Below are 24,850 nucleotides of genomic sequence, written 5' to 3'. Positions count from 1 at the left end.
CTCTAGTGCCGGCATGGACATTTGTCCCATTGGGATATAACAGCCGTGGGCAATATATTAGGGCCATGGGATGGACTTGGCCGTTTACCGTCACTTGGCAGTCTAAATAGTACACGAACAGCATATGAGTATCTATGCATGCATTGGACAATAGATGGCGCTCTTCTCATTAGTGTGTACTTATACTGCATGGGGGGGTGGCCCAAAGGCAATATGAGGGCCCACTTTCCATATATTACACAGTAACACGAGTATTCACTTACTGTGTACTTATACTTATGGGGGGGGGGGGTGTCCGTCAACCCAATATGGGGTCCCACTTTCCACATATTACACAGTAACACATGTATTCACTTACTGTGTACTTGTACTTATGGGGGGTGTCCGTCAACCCAATATGGGGTCCCACTTACCAAATATTTGTCATGTCGGGGGGTGTCCGTCAACCCAATATGGGGTCCCACTTTCCACATATTACACAGTAACACATGTATTCACTTACATACTCTAGGGATCAGGTGGAACACTGGTTGGACATTTACTACCGGCCGCGGTCTGCCTAGTGCCAGGGTAGTTGTGTCCATATAACCGACCGCAATGCATAGCGGGTAGTCGGTTATATAGACATCAACAAAATAAGTGTTTAACGGTGATTTAAACTAGTTTATGCGGGGAAAAGAGTGCTCAAAATCGGATTAAACAGGCCATTTCATCCACACCTCACGACTCCCATTCAAAGTGATTGAAATGTACAGCACTCTGTACATTTCAATCACATTTCACGACCCGACCAGGGTGACTTTCTTCCCCACGAATTAGTGTCTGAAAGCTGGCTAACATTACTTTAAATGCATGGTGCACATGGCTCTGTTACCCATGAATTAGTGTGTGAAAGATGGGTAACTTTGCTGGGAATTTAAGGGAGATATGGCCATTTCATCCACACCTCACGACTCCCATTCAAAGTGATTGAAATGTACAGCACTCTGTACATTTCAATCACATTTCACGACCCGACCAGGGTGACTTTCTTCCCCACGAATTAGTGTCTGAAAGCTGGCTAACATTACTTTAAATGCATGGTGCACATGGCTCTGTTACCCATGAATTAGTGTGTGAAAGATGGGTAACTTTGCTGGGAATTTAAGGGAGATATGGCCCTTTCAAACAGGGAGATGTACAGGCCTTTATTACCCACGAATTAGTGTCTGAAAGCTGGCTAACATTACTTTAAATGCATGGTGCACATGGCTCTGTTACCCATGAATTAGTGTGTGAAAGATGGGTAACTTTGCTGGGAATTTAAGGGAGATATGGCCATTTCATCCACACCTCACGACTCCCATTCAAAGTGATTGAAATGTACAGCACTCTGTACATTTCAATCACATTTCACGACCCGACCAGGGTGACTTTCTTCCCCACGAATTAGTGTCTGAAAGCTGGCTAACATTACTTTAAATGCATGGTGCACATGGCTCTGTTACCCATGAATTAGTGTGTGAAAGATGGGTAACTTTGCTGGGAATTTAAGGGAGATATGGCCCTTTCAAACAGGGAGATGTACAGGCCTTTATTACCCACGAATTAGTGTCTGAAAGCTGGCTAACATTACTTTAAATGCATGGTGCACATGGCTCTGTTACCCATGAATTAGTGTGTGAAAGATGGGTAACTTTGCTGGGAATTTAAGGGAGATATGGCCATTTCATCCACACCTCACGACTCCCATTCAAAGTGATTGAAATGTACAGCACTCTGTACATTTCAATCACATTTCACGACCCGACCAGGGTGACTTTCTTCCCCACGAATTAGTGTCTGAAAGCTGGCTAACATTACTTTAAATGCATGGTGCACATGGCTCTGTTACCCATGAATTAGTGTGTGAAAGATGGGTAACTTTGCTGGGAATTTAAGGGAGATATGGCCCTTTCAAACAGGGAGATGTACAGGCCTTTATTACCCACGAATTAGTGTCTGAAAGCTGGCTAACATTACTTTAAATGCATGGTGCACATGGCTCTGTTACCCATGAATTAGTGTGTGAAAGATGGGTAACTTTGCTAGGAATTTAAGGGAGATATGGCCCTTTCAAACAGGGAGATGTACAGGCCTTTATTACCCACGAATTAGTGTCTGAAAGCTGGATAACATTACTTTAAATGCATGGTGCACATGGCTCTGTTACCCATGAATTAGTGTGTGAAAGATGGGTAACTTTGCTGTGAATTTAATGGAGATATGGCCATTTCATCCACACCTCACGACTCCCATTCAAAGTGATTGAAATGTACAGCACTCTGTACATTTCAATCACATTTCACGACCCGACCAGGGTGACTTTCTTCCCCACGAATTAGTGTCTGAAAGCTGGCTAACATTACTTTAAATGCATGGTGCACATGGCTCTGTTACCCATGAATTAGTGTGTGAAAGATGGGTAACTTTGCTGGGAATTTAAGGGAGATATGGCCATTTCATCCACACCTCACGACTCCCATTCAAAGTGATTGAAATGTACAGCACTCTGTACATTTCAATCACATTTCACGACCTGTGTAGACTGGCTTTCTTACCCATTAGGTACACCGACAAAGGCACCTCTTCGGGGCCGCTCCAAGACCCCCAAAACACGGACTGAGGAGCTCCAGGATCCCTCCCATGTACCTCCAGAACCTCGAGCACCTTGGGTCCCCGGGCCCCCGAACTTAAGCACTCCCCCACGGACTAAACCAAGATGATCACACCCTCAAGAATCTCGTGCCCGTGGTGCTTTACCGTCCGCCCATCGGCACCCATAGTCGGCCTTCTTCACAGCAGCAGCACCCAACCTCCATGGAGGATGTTTCTCGTGCCCCTGGCTACACTTAAAGGGGGTCTACTTTGCGGTGCTTTACCGTCCGCCCATCGGCACCCATAGTCGGCCTTCTTCACAGCAGCAGCACCCAACCTCCATGGAGGATGTTTCTCGTGCCCCTGGCTACACTTAAAGGGGGTCTACTTTGCGGTGCTTTACCGTCCGCCCATCGGCACCCATAGTCGGCCTTCTTCACAGCAGCAGCACCCAACCTCCATGGAGGATGTTTCTCGTGCCCCTGGCTACACTTAAAGGGGGTCTACTTTGCGGTGCTTTACCGTCCGCCCATCGGCACCCATAGTCGGCCTTCTTCACAGCAGCAGCACCCAACCTCCATGGAGGATGTTTCTCGTGCCCCTGGCTACACTTAAAGGGGGTCTACTTTGCGGTGCTTTACCGTCCGCCCATCGGCACCCATAGTCGGCCTTCTTCACAGCAGCAGCACCCAACCTCCATGGAGGATGTTTCTCGTGCCCCTGGCTACACTTAAAGGGGGTCTACTTTGCGGTGCTTTACCGTCCGCCCATCGGCACCCATAGTCGGCCTTCTTCACAGCAGCAGCACCCAACCTCCATGGAGGATGTTTCTCGTGCCCCTGGCTACACTTAAAGGGGGTCTACTTTGCGGTGCTTTACCGTCCGCCCATCAGCACCCATAGTCGGCCTTCTTCACAGCAGCAGCACCCAACCTCCATGGAGGATGTTTCTCGTGCCCCTGGCTACACTTAAAGGGGGTCTACTTTGCGGTGCTTTACCGTCCGCCCATCGGCACCCATAGTCGGCCCTCTTCACAGCACCACCTGCCCTGCTGGAGGTTCACACTTTAACTTGTTTTACCCTCTTCTACCTTACAAATCATCCCACAATTGAGCACTCCACACTTGGACTAAACACCTCCATGCTACCACCAGAACCAGAATATCGTGCCCCTGGGGATCTTAAAGGAAAAAAAACCATAGTGGGCTTTAAAAACAGAACACTTAGTAATTTTAACAAACTTTATTTACAGTAATATTGACAGTAATAAATACATTCACACAGGATATAACGTATTTACAAGGGGACTGATTACAACAACACACTGCATATTTACAAGTTGATCACTGGCAACAGTGGGTGAAGTTGGGGCAGAGTATGGCACCCTCTCTTCACCCATGTCTGAGGGGCTGTGTTCGGCCAGTGACTGGTCCCTCTTCGGGACATGTCTTGGTAGGGAGTCTTGGTAGGGAGCCGGGCTGTGCTCCTCTCCAGAGCTGTCACTGTCGATGTCAATACCCGCAAAAGTGTCTTCATTTCCCGCTGCTGCTGCTGTCGATGCCGCCGCCGCTGCTTGCAGTGACTCTGTGAAGAGCAACCGAATGTCCGCAGCCTCCTTCAAAGAAGGATTATTCGCGTAAAATCTGTCCGCAGTTGCAGTGTTGTGACACATGAAATCACTCACTCTTTGGCGGTTGCCTTTGTCTTGAAATCTCTTCGCATTATCGGCGTGGACTGTGCGGAGGTCGGTGAAGTTAATGGGACCGTGGAGCCCTACATCAGCCCATGCCATCCTCAGGGAGTAGGCAAGCTTCCTGAACGGGTTCTTCCCCTCTGTGTATAGAAAGTAACGGCTCTGGGTGCAGGTCAGCGTACCCTTAATTTCCAGCCACCTCTTCATCCATCCAAATTCTTCTGCGGTGAGGTACAGCTGCGCTCCCCCGAACGAGTTGGCCGTCTTGTGGTCCTGTTATGACAGAGTTAGAGAGTGTCAATACAATGTCAATCATGCATATAACTGCCGGAATAAATGCATTGATTAATAGCACTCACATGAACCAGGTAGCCGAAGGCAGTGCCAGTTGTATCCGCCTTTCGGACCTCGGCGTTGGTCATGTTGGAGTAGACCCCCGGACGGTGGCCGTAAATGCAGCTCCAATGAAGAGTCATATACCCATAGAGCAGGGTACGGGTTGCGGTAGTCGGATTGCAGGCCATCACATCCAGGAGCTGAGGGATGCGAGTGGTGGTCGAAGTCAAGCATGTCATTAGGTCGTTGTGGCTCGGCAGACCTTCCATCTTGTCACGCTTCACTTGCATCTGGTGGATAAGTACTTTTCTCTTCAGGGACTTCAGGATGGCAACTACTTCCCGTTTGATTAAAATCATGTCGGTTTGGCTGAGCCTGCTCCCCTTGCACGGTGTGTCGGCCATGTACTTGAGAAAGTGTGATATATTCTTGATGTAGAAGTCGGAGGTCGTGACCTGAAGGCTTGACTTCATCAGGCTCCGGGACCACCCGCGTATCCTCTTGAGATCCCTCAAAAAGAGCCAGTCAGACAGGCGATTGAAACCGTGTGCCATGAAACTGAGGAACGACTTCACTCTGCTTAGTTTGGAGACTGTGTTTTCCTGGAGCCTCACTGGTGGGTCGATACCTGCATAATGCTCCCGGTATCCTTGCAGATAATCCTCTGTGAAATATAAACAGTACTTTAATGACAACACAGGGTGTGTTACAGAAACTGCATGTGTCACATAGCCAACACACTTACCCATAATCCGTGGGTATGTGATGTCCCGCATTATATTTCCCCGGCCCCTGCCCCGGAACCAGGGGGAATTTATGGGAGGGGAGGTTGACGAGGCCTCGGTATGCATGGATGCAGGCTCTGAGGAGCTGGATGAATGGGTGTGAGAGCCAGTGGGGGACTTGCTGCAGGCGGGAATGGGAGACGTGCTGCAGGCGGGAATAGGAGACTTGCTGCAGGAGGGACCTTTCGACTTGGACAGCCTCGTTGGTGTCGACTCTGTTCGGGGTCGTTTCTTCAGAATGACCCGCTCTCGTTCCTCCCCATCGAACGCGGGCATGTCCCCGGCCCGCTGATCCATCCTCTGTCGCTTGTGCTTTATCCTCTGCTGCAACTTGCAGCGCAGGGATTTCACCTCAGCAGCATATATGTCCCGCTGAGCCCTCACTGCGTTTGCCTCCAGCCTCCATTCTTTGCAGTCCGGGTTGTCACATTCATTCACCGGGGACAAGGGTGGAGGTTGTGACAGTATATCGTCATCTGCCACCGTGTCAACAGCCCAAGCGGTAATCATTTCTATGGTGGGGTTTGTCATTCGGAGTTCATAAAGCTCCTTCTTGGCCACTGTCATTTTCATTTGATTTTGAACCACATGTAGTTCCTCCCGGGCCAGCTCAACATGGTCTCTGGCCAAGTGGCGATCCAGCCTTGTGCCACGGTACTCGCATCCCAGAATGGTACAGGGATGGAGCCTAATGTTGGTCCGTCCGTTGGCCAACAACAGCAGAATTTTTCTTTCATCCAAGTTACGCACACCATGGCGCCTCTGAAGGTGCTTGCTCAGGGCACGGTAGGAACTATTACAGCACTCTTTTCCCCGCATAAACTAGTTTAAATCACCGTTAAACACTTATTTAAAATTTCAATTTAATGGACTTCCCGCTATGCATTAAAGTCCGTGATCTGGACACACTACCCTGTACATTTGGCCGACCGCGGCCGGTAGTAAATGTCCACCCAGTGTACCCATCAGTCCCTAGGGTATGTAAGGCAAATGTCAGCCTTATGAACGGAGGTACCGTGGGACTTGCCCTTCCCATGTACGGGAGTCCGCTCAATGGAAATGCGATGTCAAGTTCCGATGTCAAGTTCCTGTCAGCGGCTAGACATATGTTACCAGTGTTTACCAGTGTTGCCAGGGGCATGATAACATCCTCCACTGGAGGTTGGGTGTTGCTGCTGTGAATAAGGCCGACTATGGGTGCCGATGGGCGGACGGTAAAGCACCGCAAAGTAGACCCCCTTTAAGTGTAGCCAGGGGCACGAGAAACATCCTCCATGGAGAGTGGGTGCTGCTGCTGTGAAGAAGGCCGACTATGGGTGCCGATGGGCGGACGGTAAAGCACCGCAAAGTAGACCCCCTTTAAGTGTAGCCAGGGTCACCCTGCATGCGTCGTCAAATGTGATTGAAATGGACAGATTCCTGTACATTTCAATCACTTTTAATGGGGTCGTCAAATGTGATTGAAATGGACAGATTCCTGTACATTTCAATCACTTTTAATGGGAGTCGTCAGTATATGGAGCTTAACCCATAATTCCCGGACGTTCCAGGCCGAATTTGGAAGCTCATATGCGGCCTGCCATGCGCCTCCACCCGTGGAAAGCAAAAAAAAGTAAAGAAAACGGTCAATTATATGCTAAAATAATCAAAATGAAGTTTTTAAAAATTCTCGAAAATCTCCGTTCATAAGGCTGACATTTGCCTTACATACCCTAGGGACCAGAGGGTACAATGGTTGGACATTTACTACCGGCCGCGGTATGCCTAGTGTACAGGGTCCATATAACCGACTTAATGCATAGCGGGAAGTCGGTTATATAGACATCAACAGAATAAGTGTTTAACGGTGATTTAAACTAGTTTATGCGGGGAAAAGAGTGCTCAAAATCGGATTCAACAGGCCATCCACACCGACTCCCATTAAAAGTGATTGAAATGTACAGGGATCTGTCCATTTCAATCACATTTGATGACCCGTCCAGGGTGACTTTCTTCCCCAGGAATTAGTGTCTGAAAGCTGGCTAACATTACTTTAAATACAGTGTGCACATGGCTTTATTACCCATGAAATAGTGTGTGAAAGCTGGGTGACTTTGATGTGAATTTAAGGAAGATATGGCCATTTCATCCACACCTCATGACTCCCATTAAAAGTGATTGAAATGTACAGGAATCTGTCCATTTCAATCACATTTGATGACCCGTCCAGGGTGACTTTCTTCCCCAGGAATTAGTGTCTGAAAGCTGGCTAACATTACTTTAAATACAGTGTGCACATGGCTTTATTACCCATGAAATAGTGTGTGAAAGCTGGGTGAGTTTGATGTGAATTTAGGGAGGGAGAGCAGCAGCAGCAGCAGCAGCAGCAGCAGCCGCCGCCGCAGCAGCAGCAGGCTGTGACCCTGGCGGAAATACATTGATTGTTTTAGCCAGGAATAAGTGTTTAGAAGGCGGGTAAAGTGTTCCTGCAGCTCCTCCATGACGGTAATAATGATTAGATATAATTGCCAGGGCAGAAAGCTCTTTTTAAAAGTGAAAAAACGATTTGAAACCGTTTGAAATGACTGGCGGGTGCTGATGGAAAGCAGGCGGAAATAAATTGATTGTTTACCCAGGAAAAGGTGTTTAAAAGGCGGGTAAAGTGTCCCTGCAGCTCCTCCATGACGGTAATAATGATTAGAAATCATTTACAGGGCAGAAAGCTGTTTTTAAAAGTGAAAAAACGATTTGAAACCGTTTGAAATGACTGGCGGGTGCTGATGGAAAGCAGGCGGAAATACATGGATTGTTTTACCCAGGAGAAGGTGTTTACAAGGCGGGTAAAGTGTTCCTGCAGCCCTTTAAATACAGTGTGCACATGGCTTTATTACCCATGAAATAGTGTGTGAAAGATGGGTAAATTTGCTGTGAATTTAAGGGAGATATGGCCCTTTCAAACAGGGAGATGTACAGGCCTTTATTACCCACGAATTAGTGTCTGAAAGCTGGCTAACATTACTTTAAATACATGGTGCACATGGCTCTGTTACCCATGAAATAGTGTGTGAAAGCTGGGTGAGTTTGAAGTGAATTTAAGGAAGATATGGCCATTTCATCCACACCTCACGACTCCCATTCAAAGTGATTGAAATGTACAGCACTCTGTACATTTCAATCACATTTCCCGACCCGGCCAGGGTGACATTCTTCCCCACGAATTAGTGTCTGAAAGCTGGCTAACATTACTTTAAATGCATGGTGCACATGGCTCTGTTACCCATGAATTAGTGTGTGAAAGATGGGTGAGTTTGATGTGAATTTAAGGGAGATATGGCCATTTCATCCACACCTCACGACTCCCATTAAAAGTGATTGAAATGTACAGGAATCTGTCCATTTCAATCACATTTGATGACCCGTCCAGGGTGACTTTCTTCCCCACGAATTAGTGTCTGAAAGCTGGCTAACATTACTTTAAATGCATGGTGCACATGGCTCTGTTACCCATGAATTAGTGTGTGAAAGATGGGTGAGTTTGATGTGAATTTAAGGGAGATATGGCCCTTTCAAACAGGGAGATGTACAGGCCTTTATTACCCACGAATTAGTGTCTGAAAGCTGGCTAACATTACTTTAAATGCATGGTGCACATGGCTCTGTTACCCATGAAATAGTGTGTGAAAGCTGGGTGAGTTTGATGTGAATTTAAGGAAGATATGGCCATTTCATCCACACCTCACGACTCCCATTCAAAGTGATTGAAATGTACAGCACTCTGTACATTTCAATCACATTTCACGACCTGTGTAGACTGGCTTTCTTACCCATTAGGTACACCGACAAAGGCACCTCTTCGGGGCCGCTCCAAGACCCCCAAAACACGGACTGAGGAGCTCCAGGATCCCTCCCATGTACCTCCAGAACCTCGAGCACCTTGGGTCCCCGGGCCCCCGAACTTAAGCACTCCCCCACGGACTAAACCAAGATGATCACACCCTCAAGAATCTCGTGCCCCTGGCTACACTTAAAGGGGGTCTACTTTGCGGTGCTTTGCCGTCCGCCCATCGGCACCCATAGTCGGCCTTCTTCACAGCAGCAGCACCCAACCTCCATGGAGGATTTTGCTCGTGCCCCTGGCTACACTTAAAGGGGGTCTACTTTGCGGTGCTTTGCCGTCCGCCCATCGGCACCCATAGTCGGCCTTCTTCACAGCAGCAGCACCCAACCTCCATGGAGGATTTTGCTCGTGCCCCTGGCTACACTTAAAGGGGGTCTACTTTGCGGTGCTTTGCCGTCCGCCCATCGGCACCCATAGTCGGCCTTCTTCACAGCAGCAGCACCCAACCTCCATGGAGGATTTTGCTCGTGCCCCTGACTACACTTAAAGGGGGTCTACTTTGCGGTGCTTTGCCGTCCGCCCATCGGCACCCATAGTCGGCCTTCTTCACAGCAGCAGCACCCAACCTCCATGGAGGATTTTGCTCGTGCCCCTGGCTACACTTAAAGGGGGTCTACTTTGCGGTGCTTTGCCGTCCGCCCATCGGCACCCATAGTCGGCCTTCTTCACAGCAGCAGCACCCAACCTCCATGGAGGATTTTGCTCGTGCCCCTGGCTACACTTAAAGGGGGTCTACTTTGCGGTGCTTTGCTGTCCGCCCATCGGCACCCATAGTCGGCCTTCTTCACAGCAGCAGCACCCAACCTCCATGGAGGATTTTGCTCGTGCCCCTGGCTACACTTAAAGGGGGTCTACTTTGCGGTGCTTTGCCGTCCGCCCATCGGCACCCATAGTCGGCCTTCTTCACAGCAGCAGCACCCAACCTCCATGGAGGATTTTGCTCGTGCCCCTGGCTACACTTAAAGGGGGTCTACTTTGCGGTGCTTTGCCGTCCGCCCATCGGCACCCATAGTCGGCCTTCTTCACAGCAGCAGCACCCAACCTCCATGGAGGATTTTGCTCATGCCCCTGGCTACACTTAAAGGGGGTCTACTTTGCGGTGCTTTGCCGTCCGCCCATCGGCACCCATAGTCGGCCTTCTTCACAGCAGCAGCACCCAACCTCCATGGAGGATTTTGCTCGTGCCCCTGGCTACACTTAAAGGGGGTCTACTTTGCGGTGCTTTGCCGTCCGCCCATCGGCACCCATAGTCGGCCTTCTTCACAGCAGCAGCACCCAACCTCCATGGAGGATTTTGCTCGTGCCCCTGGCTACACTTAAAGGGGGTCTACTTTGCGGTGCTTTGCCGTCCGCCCATCGGCACCCATAGTCGGCCTTCTTCACAGCAGCAGCACCCAACCTCCATGGAGGATTTTGCTCGTGCCCCTGGCTACACTTAAAGGGGGTCTACTTTGCGGTGCTTTGCCGTCCGCCCATCGGCACCCATAGTCGGCCTTCTTCACAGCACCACCTGCCCTGCTGGAGGTTCACACTTTAACTTTTTTTACCCTCTTCTACCTTACAAATCATCCCACACTTGAGCACTCCTCACTCGGACTAAACACCTACATGCTACCACCAGAACCAGAATATCGTGCCCCTGGGGATCTTAAAAGAAGAAAACCCATAGTGGGATTAAAAACAGAAGACTTAGTAATTTTAACAAACTTTATTTACAGTAATATTGACAGTAATAAATAAATTCAAACAGGATATAACGTATTTACAAGGGGACTGATTACAACAACACACTGCATATTTACAAGTTGATCACTGGCAACAGTGGGTGAAGTTGGGGCAGAGTATGGCACCCTCTCTTCACCCATGTCTGAGGGGTTGTGTTCGGCCAGTGACTGGTCCCTCTTCGGGACATGTCTTGGTAGGGAGTCTTGGTAGGGAGCCGGGCTGTGCTCCTCTCCAGAGTTGTCACTGTCGATGTCAATACCCGCAAAAGTGTCTTCATTTCCCGCTGCTGCTGCTGCTGTCGATGCCGCCGCCGCTGCTTGAAGTGACTCTGTGAAGAGCAACCGAATGTCCGCAGCCTCCTTCAAAGAAGGATTATTCGCATAAAATGTGTCCGTAGTTGCAGTGTTGTGACACATGAAATCACTCACTCTTTGGCGGTTGCCTTTGTCTTGAAACCTCTTCGCATTATCGGCGTGGACTGTGCGGAGGTCGGTGAAGTTAATGGGACTGCGGAGCCCCACATCAGCCCATGCCAACCTCAGGGAGTAGGCAAGCTTCCTGAACGGGTTCTTCCCCTCTGTGTACAGAAAGTAACGGCTCTGGGTGCAGGTCAGCGTACCCTTAATTTCCAGCCACCTCTTCATCCATCCAAATTCTTCTACGGTGAGGTACAGCTGCGCCTCCCCGAACGCGTTGGCCGTCTTGTGGTTACTTACCTGTTATGACAGAGATAGAGAGTGTCAATACAATGTCAATCATGCATATAACTGCCAGAATAAATACATTGATTAATAGCACTCACATGAACCAGGTAGCCGAAGGCAGTGCCAGTTGTATCCGCCTTTCGGACCTCGGCGTTGGTCATGTTGGAGTAGACCCCCGGACGGTGGCCATAAATGCAGCTCCAATGAAGAGTCATATACCCATAGAGCAGTGTCCGGGTCGCGGTAGTCGGATTGCTGGCCATCACATCCAGGAGCTGAGGGATGCGAGTGGTGGTCGAAGTCAAGCATGTCATTAGGTCGTTGTGGCTCGGCAGACCTTCCATCTTGTCACGCTTCACTTGCATCTGGTGGATAAGTACTTTTCTCTTCAGGGACTTCAGGATGGCAACTACTTCCCGTTTGATTAAAATCATGTCCGTTTGGCTGAGCCTGCTCCCCTTGCACGGTGTGTCGGCCATGTACTTGAGAAAGTGTGATATATTCTTGATGTAGAAGTCGGAGGTCGTGACCTGAAGGCTTGACTTCATCAGGCTCCGGGACCACCCGCGTATCCTCTTGAGATCCCTCAAAAAGAGCCAGTCAGACAGGCGATTGAAACCGTGTGCCATGAAACTGAGGAACGACTTCACTCTGCTTAGTTTGGAGACTGTGTTTTCCTGGAGCCTCACTGGTGGGTCGATACCTGCATAATGCTCCCGGTATCCTTGCAGATACTCCTCTGTGAAATATAAACAGTACTTTAATGACAACACATGATGTGTTACAGAAACTGCATGTGTCACATAGCCAAAACACTTACCCATGATCCGTGGGAATGTTATGTCCCGCATTATATTTCCCCGGCCCCTGCCCCGGAACCAGGGGGAATTTATGGGAGGGGAGGTTGACGAGGCCTCGGTATGGATGGATGCAGGCTCTGAGGAGCTGGATGAATGGGTGTGAGAGCCAGTGGGGGACTTGCTGCAGGCGGGAATGGGAGACGTGCTGCAGGCGGGAATGGGAGACGTGCTGCAGGCAGGAATGGGAGACTTGCTGCAGGAGGGACCTTTCGACTTGGACAGCCTCGTTGGTGTCGACTCTGGTCGGGGTCGTTTCTTCAGAATGACCCGCTCTCGTTCCTCCCCATCGAACGCGGGCATGTCCCCGGCCCGCTGATCCATCCTCTGTCGCTTGTCCTTTATCCTCTGCTGCAACTTGCAGCGCAGGGATTTCACCTCAGCAGCATATATGTCCCGCTGAGCCCTCACTGCGTTAGCCTCCAGCCTCCATTCTTTGCAGTCCGGGTTGTCACATTCATTCACCGGGGACAAGGGTGGAGGTTGTGAGAGTATATCGTCGTCTGCCACCGTGTCAACAGCCCAAGCGGTAATCATTTCTATTGTGGGGTTTGTCATTCGGAGTTCATAAAGCTCCTTCTTGGCCACTGTCATTTTCATTTGATTTTGAACCACATGTAGTTCCTCCCGGGCCAGCTCAACATGGTCTCTGGCCAAGTGGCGATCCAGCCTTGTGCCGTGGTACTCGCATCCCAGAATGGTACAGGGATGGAGCCTAATGTTGGTCCGTCCGTTGGCCAACAACAGCAGAATTTTTCTTTCATCCAAGTTACGCACACCATGGTTCCTCTGTAGGTGCTTGCTCAGGGCACGGTAGGAGCTATTGCAGATCGGACAACGGACCGCCATCCGACCTGTATTCTTGAGCATTTCGGTACCGGGAAATGTCACCAGAATCGTGGGTAAAAAAGAAGGAAGCGTGAAAAGACTCACGAAAGACGCACTCAGCTTATTTTCAAATCTGTGTTTGTTTTCATTTGCATCATGGTGCGGTGTCCCATTTAGGCACTCGTTAGGCAGGCAGAGATCCCTGTAATCTCCCCTCACGTTCCTCCAGAGTCTGATTCTCCCAAAGGATACCCGACAGTTTCGGGTACGACCCAGAGGGCGCACGGTGGACGGCCAGGGCGAGGCCGCCACACCGCGCTGGAGTCAGGGTCCCGGTGAGGCGCAGGACGGAGCACCCGGCAGTAGCCTCCAGCAGACCCCCGCGCGGTTCCCTCATCCCTCAGAAGAGGTGGAGAGGCGGAGGGGTGGGTCTTTTCATCTGCTGGCGGGTTGCCGGGATAACAGTATCCTCCGGGGAGGCATTGAACCCTTCTCAACTGCCCCCCGGAGGAGGCAGGGGAGTCAGGTACCCAGAGGGTGGACGGCCAGGGCGAGGCCGCCACACCGCGCTGGAGTCAGGGTACCGGTGAGGCGCAGGACGGAGCACCCGGCAGTAGCCTCCAGCAGACCCCCGCGCGGTTCCCTCGTCCCTCAGAAGAGGTGGAGAGGCGGAGGGGTGGGTCTTTTCATCTGCTGGCGGGTTGCCGGGATAACAGTATCCTCCGGGGAGGCATTGAACCCCTCTCAACTGCCCCCCGGAGGAGGCAGGGGAGTCAGGTACCCAGAGGGTGGACGGCCAGGGTGAGGCTGCCACAACCAGAGAACCAGAAAAAAGGGGTGAAATGGGAAAAAAGTACCCCAAAATAGTGTTCCATAAGGCGGGTAGAGTCCCCTGACAACTCCCCATACCTTTCTCCAGGGTGGGAAAAAGTACAAGTCAACTTTTGGAAGAACCAGAGAAAAGGGTGAAAATGGATAAATTGTATCCGAAAATAGTGTTCCATAAGGCGGGTAGAGTCCCCTGACAACTCCCCATACCTTTCTCCAGGGTGGGAAAAAGTACAAGTCAACTTTTGGAAGAACCAGAGAAAAGGGTGAAAATGGATAAATTGTATCCGAAAATAGTGTTCCAAAAGGCAGGTAGAGTCCCCTGACAACTCCCCATACCTTTCTCCAGGGTGGGAAAAAGTTTAAGTCAACTTTTGGAAGAACCAGAGAAAAGGGTGAAAATGGATAAATTGTATCCGAAAATAGTGTTCCAAAAGGCAGGTAGAGTCCCCTGACAACTCCCCATACCTTTATCCAGGGTGGGAAAAAGTTTAAGTCAACTTTTGGAAGAACCAGAGAAAAGGGTGAAAATGGATAAATTGTATCCGAAAATAGTGTTCCAAAAGGCAGGTAGAGTCCCCTGACAACTCCCCCTACCTTTCTCCAGAGTCGGAAAAAGTCTAAGTTAACTTTTTGGAAGAACCATAAAAAGGGGTGAAAATGGATAAAATGTATCCCAAAATAGTGCCTCTTGAGGCGGGTAGAGTCCCCTGACAACTCCCCTTGCATTCCTCCAGACACCAGTTTGAAAACTTAAAGTTTTGTGAGAACCTCCAGGCAACAATTTCATCCGATCCAAAGTGCTCATGAGGCGGATACATTCCTCCATGATTTCCCCATCATGTGAAAATAGCTCGTTTTTTTCTAAGTGCTCTCAAAAACCGGGTTTCCGATTTCGTGCAGATGGTAGCTTGGAAAAGATGAATGAATTTTTTGGACGGAGGAGGGGAGCTCTCGTTTCCCCTCTCCGTTGTAAATTGCAACGGGGGAGTGCAAAAGTCTCCGGGGCTTCGTTCCGAAGCGCCGAAGACTTGACCCCCCCCCCCCTGGCTACACTTAAAGGGGGTCTACTTTGCGGTGCTTTACCGTCCGCCCATCGGCACCCATAGTCGGCCTTATTCACAGCAGCAACACCCAACCTCCAGTGGAGGATGTTATCATGCCCCTGGCAACACTGGTAAACACTGGTAACATATGTCTAGCCGCTGACAGGAACTTGACATCGGAACTTGACATCGCATTTCCATTGAGCGGACTCCCGTACATGGGAAGGGCAAGTCCCACGGTACCTCCGTTCATAAGGCTGACATTTGCCTTACTAGTGTTTGTGTTTCCAATTGAAGTGGGTGCGTCAGTGATCTGTAGTATGTGTTGTCATTTAACTGCCTATGTGCTTCCAATATATAATTGTCCCTATCTTGTATGACTATTTGGCCCCCCTTATCTGCAGGTTTGATGACTATGTGTTGGCTGTTACCTAATGTTTTAATAATTTGTAATTGTTCCTGGCTAATGTTGTGTGTGCTGTGTGGAAGGGGGTGCCAATGTGTGAGTGATAGTAGATTTTTATTAATTAGTTGTGTTATTTCAGGTGTTGATGTTGCCGTGTGTGGTTCCCAGGTGGACGGTCCGGTGAACAGAATAGGCTCCCGCCCCTGGCTCCCCAGGAAGTGGTCCATGATCTTAATCCGCCTGTGGAAGGAGTGGAGGTCCGCCCTGATCTCCGGTCGGGTGGGGAGTTTGGGTGTTGGAATGAATGATAAACCTTTTTCCAGTAGCTCCAGCTGTGCGGTCGTGGGGGAGAAAACGGCAGAGAGGTTGGTTATATTTGAGCGGTGGGGAGTTGTGATGCAATTATGATCCCCGTTCAATAGTTTAAATTAGGGTTAGAGATACTTTGCACACGTTTTTCACACGCTAGAAGTCTGTGAGTACTTCGGTTAGCTTCGTCTTGATCCGTAAATGTCATTCGATGCATCGTTTGTCCATTTTAATGGTGTAAAAGACTACTGTCTAGACAAAATCGGAAACCGGAAGTCGGTTTTTGAAAGGACTCAGAAGAAAAACGGCTGCCTCACTTCATGGAGGAATGTCTCCCCGCTCCATGTGCACTCTGGCCCCGGTACATGTGTTGCCTGGAGACCCCCCAGTATGGTTCTTCAAAAACTTTAAGTTTTTGAACTGGTCTCTGGAGGAATGTGAGGAAAGTGGAGTTGTCAGGGGACTCTACCCGCATATGAGGCACTATTTTCGGATACATTACATCCATTTTCACCCCTTCCTCTGGTTCTTCCAAAAGTTAACATACTTTTTCTGACTCTAGAGGAATGTAAGGGGAGTTGTCAGGGGACTCTACCCGCATATGAGGCACTATTTTCTGATACATTTTTTCCATTTTCACCCCTTTTCTATGGTTCTTCCAAAAGTTAACTTAGACTTTTTCTGACTCTGGAGGAATGTAAGGGGAGTTGTCAGGGACTCTACCCGCCTTACGGGACACTATTTTCGGATACTTTTTTTCCATTTTCACCCCTTTTCTATGTATCTCAAAAAAGGTTAACTCAGACTTTATTAAATTATTTTTTTATATATGACTTATTTTTTAAATATAGTGGGGATAGTGGAATTAACTAGTACCCAGTACTGGGAGGGAACCAGGCTACCGTTATCTCTGCCATCTCCTCCCTGTGTGTGTGTGTGTGTGTGTGTGTGTGTGTGTGTGTGTGTGTGTGTGTTGCTGCATGTAGCAGCTGTGTGTGTGTAAACTGCCCCTCGCCCTCGCAAGCAAGCTGGGGAGAGGGGGAGAGACACAGACACACACACAGACTGACTTTGATTGCAGATATAGCAATATTTGAATAAAAAAAAAAGTGCACCACAATATATATATATATTATTGTTGAATAATACATGTTATATTATATAATAAAACTATAAGTTTTGGGTGGGTTTGCGAACCCGGACCTACCTACCGGACCTACTGCATCAAAGACCAGTGCTTATCTCAATGCCACAAGTGGCGCTGAGAGCTTATGGAGAATAAGTATTCTTTATAGATTCGTCAATAGAGTAACGAGACATTTAGCTTTGTTTTCCACCAGTAAAATGTACAAACGACACATCAATTCACATCTACATATGAAAACGAAGCGAATGGACGTACTGCTAGACACATAGTGTGTATAAATCGAGACGTGAGATCTCTCTCCCCTGCTCTCTCCGTTTCTCAACAGTGACGTCACTTTCAGCTTCACTTTAACAATTTCAATGAGCAAAATACATTTGCCTTTGTTTTCCACCATCAAAATGGACAAACGATGCCTCAAATGACATCTACAGATCAAGACGAAGCGAATGGCAGTACTCCATAGACTCCTAGCATGTCTAGTTTTTCTGTTTGAGCACTATTTACATTTCTGGTTAGCCCAGAAATGTGAGAGATCTCACGTCTCAATTTCCACACACTAGGAGTCTGCGAGTAATTCCATTCGCTTCGTCTTCATCTGTAGATGTGATTTGATGTGTCATTTGTACATTTTGATGGTGGAAAACACAGGTAAATGTGCCATTCAGAATGTTTATAATAGACTACAGCTATAAGCTTGAGGCGATCCAGGTCGCTACACGGGTGACACGGGTTCGAAACTCCTGTCAGACTCTCCATATTATATAGCAGAACAAATACATTTATACAAAAACATTTAAGAAACATTATAAGAACAATCATTGGGAACATTTAAAAACATTATACACATTAATTTCATCATATTAATCATATTAATCAAAAAACACACAATGGTGTGATGTGAAAAGCCATTGCTACGTTTTAAAACTTGTAAACACGCGTTCAGGAGTCTGAAAGTGGTTTCATTAGCTTCGTATTGATTTGTAGATGTGATTTGATGTGTTTTTTTGTCAATTTTGATCGCCAAAACAATAGAGAAATGTCTTTTTACTTTATAGTGGAGACTATATATGATACTTTTGTTCAATAAGCTTTTATCACCACTTGTGGGGCAATGGAATGAGAGTTGCTCCTTGGTGTGGAGAGAGCTGTTTATGAATCCCGCCCTTGTCATCAAATCTTGAGTTCCTTGAATTCATTGTTATATGTGACCCAAGTCAATATGGGTGCATATTTAATAGTTATAACAATTATTATCATTATTATTTTGGAATTATTAATAATATTGAGAAGTGGGCTTCCATATTGAGATGTGGGACATCGCCCCAATCCCCATAGGTATATCTACAAGTGGGCTTCCATATTGAGATGTGGGAGCCCTGAAGTGGGCTCTCATATTGACTTGTGGGACAGTCTTGACTTTAGTCTTGAGAAAATGTTTTTTTCACTTTTAAAAACAGCTTTCTGCCCTGGAAATAATTTCTAATCATTATTACCGTCATGGAGGGGCTGCAGCAGCACTTTACCCGCCTTGTAAACACTTATTCCTGGGGAAAATGCTTTCCATCAGCACCCGGCAGTAATTTCAAACGGTTTTAAATCGTTTTTGAGCTGCTTAGTCCGTCATTTGGGGCTCTGTGAGCCACCACAGAGAGGTGCTTTTCCCGGTTTATGTCATGGAAGTCTGACATAGCCTGTGTCCTGTGAAATAGCCTGTTTGTCCATGTCAAATCTTGCTATTAATTGATAACTTTTAATAGGAATCTCTGTTTGACATATGTTCAGAATGTGCTATTTATTCAGAAATAGCACATTCTGAATGACCCAGTGTACACATCGTTGTGTACCTCTGTGTCACAGCCTGCTGCTGCTGCTGCTGTATTCACATAACTTTTACCCAGCTTTCACACACTTATTGCTGGGTAAGAAAGCCATGTGCATGACCCTGGATCTCTGCCTGTGTGCGTGGGACCCTGCTTACAGCAGTGACTCTGCTGTACATTTCATGAGTAGTCAAATGTGGATGAAATGGACGGATTCCTGTACATTTCATGTACATTTCACGAGTCAAATGTGGATGAAATGGACAGATTATCAGGGTGGAACCTCATTGAGCCATCAATAACCCAATTTGATATATAGAGTAAGCGGGCCAGCATATCGTCACGGTGGACAGTCATTGAGTTATCATTTACTGAATGTGATATATAGAGTAAGTGGGCTAGCATAGGGTGGACAGTCATTGAGTAATCAATACTACAAATATTTGGTAAGTGGGATAGCATATCGGGTTGACTGACACCCCCCCACCCCCCTCCATAAGTTTAAGTACAATACTACAAATATTGGGTAAGTGAGATAGCATATCGGGTTGACTGACACCCCCCCCATGAGTTTAAGTACAATACTACAAATATTTGGTAAGTGGGATAGCATATCGGGTTGACTGACACCCCCCCCACCCCCCCCATAAGTTTAAGTACAATACTACAAATATTGGGTAAGTGGGATAGCATATCGGTTTGACTGACACCTCCCCACCCCCCCCATGAGTTTAAGTACAATACTACAAATATTTGGTAAGTGGGATAGCATATCGGGTTGACTGACACCCCCCCATAAGTTTAAGTACAATACTACAAATATTGGGTAAGTGGGATAACATATTGGGTTGACTGACACACCCCCCCACGCCCCATTCACCTTAATATGCGGTAAGTGGGCACTCATATTCGGTTGTGGACACCCCCCCCACTGAGTATAAGTACACGGGTAAGCGAATACTCGCTTTGCTGTGTAATATGCGACAAGTGGGTTCCCGTATCGCATTGCTGGACACCCCCGACTGCTCCATCTGGTGGTCGGCGACGGAAGCGCGTCCTGGTGGGGCATAACGGTTTAATTGGCACCTAAAATAGGGGAGGGTCGCGGAGGGGTGTGGCTTGTCGTTTTCTAGAGTCGTGTGGACCCTCCCGAGACCCCCCGGTGGTCCGGCTATTTTAAAAAGGGGGAGGGACTTGGAGTAAGGCGGGGTTTATCTTCCTCCGTACAGCGGCTGTATATTGCGGTGGGAGCAGGCCTGTCAGCTCTGCTAGCATTGGTAGAGTCCCCTGACAACTCTCCTTACATTCCTCCAGAGTCAGAAAAAGTCTAAGTTAACTTTTTGGAGAACCATGAAAACGGGCCAAAATATCCGAAAATAGTGCATCATAATGACAACTCCCCTCACATTCCTCCAGAGTCAGAAAAAGTCTGAGTTAACTTTTTGGAGAACCATAGAAAAGGGGTGAAAATGGAAAAAAGTATCCGAAAATAGTGCATCATAATGCGGGTAGAGTCCCCTGACAACTCCCCTCAAATTCCTCCAGAGTCAGAGAAAGTCTGAGTTAATTTTTTGGAGAACCAGAGGAAAGGGGTGAAAATGGAGAAATTGTATCCCAAAATAGTTCTCTCAAAAAACGGGTTTCCGATTTCGTGCGGATGGTAGATTGAAAAACATGAATGCATTTTTTTGACGGAGGAGGGGAGGTCTCGATTCCCCTCTCCGTTGTAAAATGCAACGGGGGAGTGGAAAAGTGTCCGGGGCTTCCGCCCGAAGCGCCGAAGACTTGAGCTTTTTGGAGCCCCTCCTCCGTTGGCACTCTGTGGTTTTTAAGAGAATTTTTTAAAACTTCATTTTTGATTATTTTAAGATATAATTGACCGTTTTCTTTACTTTTTTCGGCTTTCCACGGGTGGGGGTGCATGGCAGGCCGCCTATGAGCTCCCAAAGTTGGCCTGGAACCTCCGGGAATTGGGGGCTAAGCTCCATAAACTGACAAAGTCACCCAGAAATGTCACTTCAATAGCCCAACAATATATAATACAAATACATTTAAATAGTAAGAGGTACAATTGTGCTCCTAATTACCCGGAATTTGATTTATATCGCCCCATGATAGTGAATAAAAATCATTTTCATGGAAGAAAGTGTTAAAACGTCTGATTAATATGTTTGTAATGCTGGCAGCAGGTTCACTGCTGTTAGCAGGGTATCATACTCAAAGGCACCTAGGCAGAGCTCCAGGGTGATGCACAAGGCTTTCATACCCAGCAATAAGTGTTTGAAAGCTGGGGGAAAGGGCTGTGAATACAGGGAGAGAGCATCCAGAGAGAAGCGGGGTGTGAGACTCACACAGAGACACAGAGAGCTCCTTGCAGCCCATGGCTCTCCAACCCAGTCTGCACCCAGACGACAGGCTGCTTCACAGCACTTTGTAACCCAGGAAAGCAGCTTGAATCGTGGGTACATGAGTGTTAAAAGTGCATTAAACTGTTTTAATTCAAATGCGCATTTGACTGCATAAACAGCCGGTCATATGGACAGGAAACTGTCAATTTCGTCCACATTTGACTCATGAAATGTACAAGAAGATAAGTACAGCAGAGTCACTGCTGTTAGCAGGGTCTCATACTCACAGGCACACAGGCAGAGACCCAGGGTGATGTACATGGCTCTTCCACCCAGCAATAAGTCTTTGAAAGCTGGAGAAAAGTGCTGTGAATAGAGGGAGAGAGCAGCCAGAGAGAAGCGGGGTGTGAGACTCACAGAGCGCACCCAGAGAGATCCTTGCAGCACATGGCTCTTGCACCCAGACTGCACCCAGAGAACAGGCTGCTTCACAGCACTTTACAAGACAGGAAAAGTGATTGAATCCTGGGTATACATGTTTTAAATAGTCTGATACCTCCAGGGCGCATCACCACATTTTACAAGCCAGGGAAGGTGCCTGAATCCTGGGTAAACATTGTTTAATTGTTTAAGTGTTTTTAAATATGTGGAACAGTATTTTGTCACTTTCGAAACTCTCCCGTCATTGACCGGAGAAATTGGGTCGATGTTGTATTCAATCTGACCGTTAATATTCAAGTGAGACGAAGTACGTACAATGACCGGAGTGATCCCATGTTCATTTTGTCCCAAAACTGGAGCATTCCCTCACCATGCACATACCCCTATTGACTTAATCGTCTGCCGGCTTCATCTATAGAAGCTTAGAAACAGGAAAGCTCTTCAGGAGTTAAGCTATTAATACTCTTGACGGAAGAATCATGAGGAGCTAACAGATCAATACAAATACTCTGCAAGAATATTTCCTCGTTGCGCTTGGGCGCCTATCAGGTTTCTAAACTCTTTAATAGCGGCACATCTAATAATCCTGGTTCTTTCAGCGCAACTCAGTCTTCAGTGCAGGTTTTAACAGACATAGGTCCCTTTGGGAGCCAGGAAACCTGCTAGGGAACATTGATTTAGCCTGGTGATAAGGTAATTGACAAACATCTGTTAGGGTGAAAAAGCTTTGGAGAGCTGGCACATCACTGGAGTCGATTTTGCAGCGTGAAGACTCCCGAGGGTGGCAATATCTGTACAAACTACACACGTGTGTAAATTACAATTTAAGATAGGTACACACATCCAGAATTATAGCATATAGAAGGCTTGAATCCTCTGGGAAAAACTCTCTCCGGTAGGTGCTTGAATGTACATGGCCGCTTTGGCAGAGAAGAATCCATGGTATTCATAGAAGAGAGAGCCACTGTAATGAGCGAAGTCTAAGATGATGATGGATAAATAAGTATCGAGCTATTCTTCATTATTGAGAACCACATAACAGATATATTATTTATTTTGAATTATTATTATTTAATAATTATTTCATTTATAGTAGTATAACTATCCATCCATCCATCTTCTCCCGCGTATCCGTGGTCGGGTCGCGGGGGTAGCAGTTCCAGCAGAGAGCCCCAAACTTTCCTCTGCAAAAAGCAGTGGTGCAATCCTTAGTCCACCGAACTGCAGACCCCCTCGCCCATGACTACGCCTCGAAATCCGACCCATGTATATTACAAACAGGAATGGTGACAAAGCGCAGCCCTGCGGAGGCCAACCCTCACCGGAAATGGGTCCGACTTACTGCCGAGGACCCGGACACAGCTCTCGCTTTGGGAGTACAGAGATTGGATGGCCCCCTCACCCAATACTCCCGCAGCACCTCCCACAGTAAATCCCTGGGAACTAGGTCATACGCCTTCTCCAAGTCTACAACACACATGTAGACCGGATAAGCGTACTCCCAGGCCCCCTCCAGGATCCTTGCGAGAGTAAAAAGCTGATCCGTAGTTCCACAACCAGGACGGAATCCGCATTGTTCCTCCTCAATCTGAGGTTCGACAATCGGCCAGACCCTCCTTTCGAGTACCTTAGACTACCTTACCTTACCTTAGAGTACACTTTCCCGGGGAGGCTGAGTAGTGTGATGCCTCTGTAATTGGCACACACCCTCTGATCCCCCTTTTTGAAAAGGGGAACCACCACCCCGGTCTGCCACTCCTTCGGTACTGTTTCCGACTTCCACGCAACGTTGATGAGACGTGTCAACCATGACAGTCCCTCAACACCCAGAGCCTTCAGCATTTCTGGGCGGATCTCATCCACCCTGGCTTTTCCACTGTGGAGTTGTTTGACGACCTCAGTGACCTCCCCCCGGGAGATTGGTGTTGATCCCCCGTCATACTCCAGCTCTGCCTCTAACATAGAGGGCGGAGTTGTCGGGTTCAGGAGTTCCTCAAAGTGTTCCTTCTAACGCCCTAACACTCCATCAGTTGAGGTCAACAACGTCCCATCCTTACTGTACACAGCTTGGATGGTTCCCTGCTTCCCCCTCCTGAGATGTCGGACAGTTTTCCAGAACAACTTTGGTGCCGCCCGAAAGTCCTTTTCCATGTCTTCTCCGAACTTCTCCCACACCCGCTGCTTTGCCTCGGCCACGGCTGAGGCTGCTGCCCTTCGGGCCTGTCGGTACATTGCAACTGCCTCGGGAGTCTCCCGGGATAACAAATCCCTGAAGGCCTCCTTCTTCAGTCGGACGGCTTCCCTGACCACCGGTGTCCACCAGGAGGTTTGAGGGTTACCGCCCCTTGAGGCACCTAAGACCTTGAGACCACAGCTCCCCGCCGCGGCTTCGGCAATAGAGGCTTTGAACACCGACCACTCTGGTTCAATGTCCCCATCCTCCACAGGAATGGCCGAAAAGTTCTGCCAGAGGTGTGAGTTGAAGGTCTCCTGAACTTGGGCCTCCTCCAGACGTTCCCAGTTCACCCGAACTACACGTTTGGGCTTACCAGGTCTATCCAGAGGCTTCCCCCGCCACTCGACCCAACTCACCACCAGATGGTGATCAGTTGACAACTCCGCCCCTCTCTTTACCCGAGTGTCCAAAACATACGGCCTCAGGTCCGATGATACGATAACGAAATCGATCATGGACCTTCTGCCTAGGGTGCTCTGGTACCACGTACACTTATGAGCATCCTTATGTTTGAACAAATGTCAACATAACTTATGTTTGTTATGGCCAATTCATGACTAGCAAAGAAGTCCAGTAACAAACCACCACTCCGGTTCAGATCAGGGGGGGCGTTCCTCCCAGTCACGCCCCTCCAAGTGTCTCCATCATCTCCCAGCAAGATTAAAGAGTCCCCTTCAGGAGTCCCATACAGGACTCTTTCCAGGGTCTCCAAGAAGAAGAAGGCTGTATACTCTGAACTGCTGTTTGGTGCATAAACACACACAACAGTCAGAGTTTCCCCCCCCATAACCCGCAGGCGTAGGGAGGCAACCCTGTCGTCCACTGGGGTGAACTCCAACAACGAAGCA

At 48.2% G+C, this 24,850-nt stretch overlaps 1 protein-coding gene across 1 annotated transcript; it reads right to left on the bottom strand.

Annotated features, from left to right (window-relative positions):
* Positions 1-3,707: 3,707 nt before the first annotated feature.
* LOC139433387 (uncharacterized) lies at positions 3,708-12,121 on the bottom strand. The gene is made up of 4 exons (XM_071202372.1): positions 11,835-12,121; positions 11,413-11,748; positions 4,315-4,582; positions 3,708-3,796 (listed from the first exon to the last, which is right to left on the bottom strand). The coding sequence occupies exons 1-4, from the start codon at positions 12,099-12,101 to the stop codon at positions 3,708-3,710; spliced, it is 960 nt and encodes a 319-aa protein (XP_071058473.1). The 5' UTR covers positions 12,102-12,121.
* Positions 12,122-24,850: the final 12,729 nt, after the last annotated feature.

The sequence above is a fragment of the Pseudochaenichthys georgianus genome, unplaced genomic scaffold (assembly GCF_902827115.2).
Source record: "Pseudochaenichthys georgianus unplaced genomic scaffold, fPseGeo1.2 scaffold_350_arrow_ctg1, whole genome shotgun sequence".
In the NCBI taxonomy this organism is placed as follows: domain Eukaryota; kingdom Metazoa; phylum Chordata; class Actinopteri; order Perciformes; family Channichthyidae; genus Pseudochaenichthys; species Pseudochaenichthys georgianus.
This window is presented reverse-complemented; position numbering and strand designations above follow the sequence as displayed.